Source organism: Rosa chinensis, chromosome 2 (genome assembly GCF_002994745.2).
Source record: "Rosa chinensis cultivar Old Blush chromosome 2, RchiOBHm-V2, whole genome shotgun sequence".
Lineage (NCBI taxonomy): Eukaryota > Viridiplantae > Streptophyta > Magnoliopsida > Rosales > Rosaceae > Rosa > Rosa chinensis.
The window spans coordinates 53772550-53775731 of NC_037089.1; the positions used below are offsets into that span (position 1 = coordinate 53772550).

Sequence of the window (3182 nt, forward strand, 5' to 3'; positions counted from 1 at the left end):
TTAGTCCGGTACGGTGCTGCCTTACTCGAGTGTAAGCTCGTGTTTGGGTGCTGTAATTGCGGGAACGTTGTAATTTTGTTAAAAAAAAAAATGATATCATTCATGCATAAAAGAATTTCCATCAATGAACATGAATAAGATCATATAACAATATTGTGGGCACCACTATTCGTAGCAGTCCGGCCTCTAATCAGTACTGAGGTTCCCTCGCAAGGTTTGGCTGAGTTTCCAGTTCTGAATTTTCTCTTCAAACTTAGTAAATGGTTGTGACCGGTGAGTAGTGATGAGCATAACGACACTCTTATTTTAATTTTAATTTTTTTGGTCACACAACGACACTCTTATTTAAACATATCCAACAACCAAAAAAGACAATAAGTGAAAACTGAAAAGCAACACAGTAGTGGCAGACCAATCGATCCAGTAAGATCAATTTTGACATGTTCTTCTTCTGTTTCACAATTCATTTCCAAAGTGAAGTGAAGGTTCAGACCAAAAAGAAATTAAATAAATAAAAGTGAAGTGAAGGCTCTAGAACGGAGAAACTCCAGAATTCGTGTGCTCTCAGCTTTTTCCAGTAAGAGTAACCCATCTCATCAGCTACGTACGTGGAATCTACGTGTAAGAGTAATCCAGTATCTGACACGTTGCATGCAAAGGGACATGTGGCAGCCATGAAGCTCTGTCATCCCCTTTATATATAGAGCCTCCATTGCCCTCGGTATTCTTCAACCAGAGTCGGTTTAATTTCGGCTTCCCTACAGTTCCATCACCTTCTGAATCTCTTGCTTGTCTGCCTCTCCCTCCTTCCTTCGCCCCCGCCACCCCCCGGCCTCCTCTCTCTCTCTCTCTCTCTCTCTGCTCATAATGAAGGAAATTGTGGGAAACCCTCTACATCTAAAATCTCTGAACCACATCTCACTTATCTGCAGATCAGTTGAAGAATCCATTGATTTTACCAAACTGTTCTTGGGTTTATCCCAATTAGAAGGCCTGGATCATTTGATTTTGATGGGGCATGGTAATAGACTTTTATAGAAAAACTTTGAATATTCATAGATTGGTGGGGATTTTCTCTCATCCTTTGTTTCTCTGTTTAAATCCTCTTTGTCTTCTAGGTTATTCGGGTATGGAATCGGAATCCATCTTTTGCAATCTGAGGAGCCGGATAAGATGCCCAAGAAGACTGAGATTAATCCCAAAGATAATCACATTTCTTTTCAGGTAGGTAAATATATGGTCGTTCTTCTTGGACTGAACTTCTGGTAATTTGTTGGATACTTCAATTGGTTTTCTCGAGTGGAGATCGAGATCTATTGTAGCTTATGCATTCATTGCTCCAAGTCAGTTTTTATTGTAAATCTCTTTTCTCCTGAATATAATCAGTATTAAAAAGGCAACTAAATGTTATTTAAACAAAGAAAAGAAATTTAGTTGCCTTTGAGATGGATAAGGACAATAAGGCTCTCTACTCTAACACGTAATGTTACTAATTTTGACACGTAATGCTAAATGACTCTTATGCATGAAAATTACCAAAATTACATGAGAAATCCAAATTGGTTGCTAATGATTATGTTTCTTCATTTTCATGTGGCATGGCCAGTGTGAGAGCATGGGAGCAGTGGAGAAGAAGCTGAAGGAGATGGAGCTGAACTATAAACGGTCGATGGTGGAGGAAGGCGGTATCCACGTCGATCAGTTGTTCTTCCATGACCCGGACGGCTTCATGATCGAAATATGCGACTGTGACAACCTCCCGGTGATTCCGATAGGCGGCTCGGTGGCTCGGGCATGTTCTCTTGTAAACCTGCCGATGTTGCAGCAGCAACAGCAGATACGAGTCACCCAACAGTAGTCGGATTCTGAGTGCCGATACAAGAGCAGTTGCTGCTAATGCTACTCTCCGGCCAAGCTCCAATTGTTTTGTGTGACATATATAATTACGTATTTATGAGGTTTTCATAATAAAATTTAGAATCATTCGAGTGCACAATCCATCAGAGGGATCACTTTTCCATCGTTAATTACTCACATGATATGGCAAATCGTCGCCAATTGATGTTTAATTAACAGAAAGCGAAATGTGGTTTCTTTTAGTATTTATTTTGTGGCTTTCAAGTAGTGTGTGGAATCTTTTGAGCTGGCTTGCATCTTGGGATCGGAATCATTGTTTATTTGTTTCCTATATATCTAGTTTGTTTTGCTCTTTTATCCTTTTGTGTTTGAGTTGCTACACATGGAGATGTGGGTTGTTTTCAAGTGCTTGCTTGATAATATTTTATGATGATTGCATCATTAGGTTAAGACAAATGTTGTTCTACAGGAATTGTTCCGTTATATAGTAATATAAACTTAGGTGAAGATTTTTAAGAGAGGCTGCTCATGAATCTGTTCTTGGCTAATAATTCAATCAAGTTGGTTAATTCTTCAGGATTTTCTCAATTTTTCATATTAGTTAGGTAACGTTGAATCTACCTACTAATTACATATTCCACAGATACCTATCCTTTTCATTGGATACAATATGTAAAAGAAGAAAACACACACTACTCACCGCATGCATTCATCAATATTATTTAACATACCTTGATCGTTATCTAAAATCTGACTTTAACCAACTCTTTTTTCTTTTCTTTTTCGTACGCTAGAACTTAGAAACACCCGTCTCATCATGGACACAGGTTTCTGATGAATGCTGTCACGGAATGAGACATAAAACATCTTGTAAAAGGAGTTGTATCACACTAGTGCACAAGCAATCAGGGTTTCTTCATCACGTCACCCATGGGGAACCCACTCACTGATTAATGATTTGATTTTCCTTTGCCTAATGTAAAAAAATGGAACTAAATTCCACAAGGGTGAAACCATAAAACCATAGTCGTTATTATCCACATCAGAATTGAACTTGGGCTTTGGCTTTTAAGAAGTTTTGTTAAGGTTTCACCGACTATAATTTTTCAGGGAGAGTTAGAGCATCTTTAGCAATGTTTTCACCAATTAATTATAAGTATTTTAGAATTTTTTTTTTAAATATTTATTTTAGCAGCCGCACTAGACTTAGGACTAGTTCTCTATTATAAATTTTAGTTATCTCGCTCTTAAATATAGAGAATGAGATGAGACTATATATATATTTTGTGATTCTGGACGACAATGTAACTCCCCACCCCACCCCA

The 3182-nt window shown here is 38.0% G+C and overlaps 1 protein-coding gene across 1 annotated transcript; it reads left to right on the forward strand.

The window, feature by feature from the left end:
• The first annotated feature begins 713 nt into the window (after positions 1 to 713).
• Positions 714 to 2307, forward strand: LOC112188406 (metallothiol transferase FosB). Its single transcript, XM_024327515.2, is given in 4 exon segments — positions 714 to 949; positions 952 to 1021; positions 1119 to 1224; positions 1607 to 2307. Coding segments are annotated over 4 exon segments (510 nt in total). The 5' UTR covers positions 714 to 867; the 3' UTR covers positions 1859 to 2307.
• Positions 2308 to 3182: the final 875 nt, after the last annotated feature.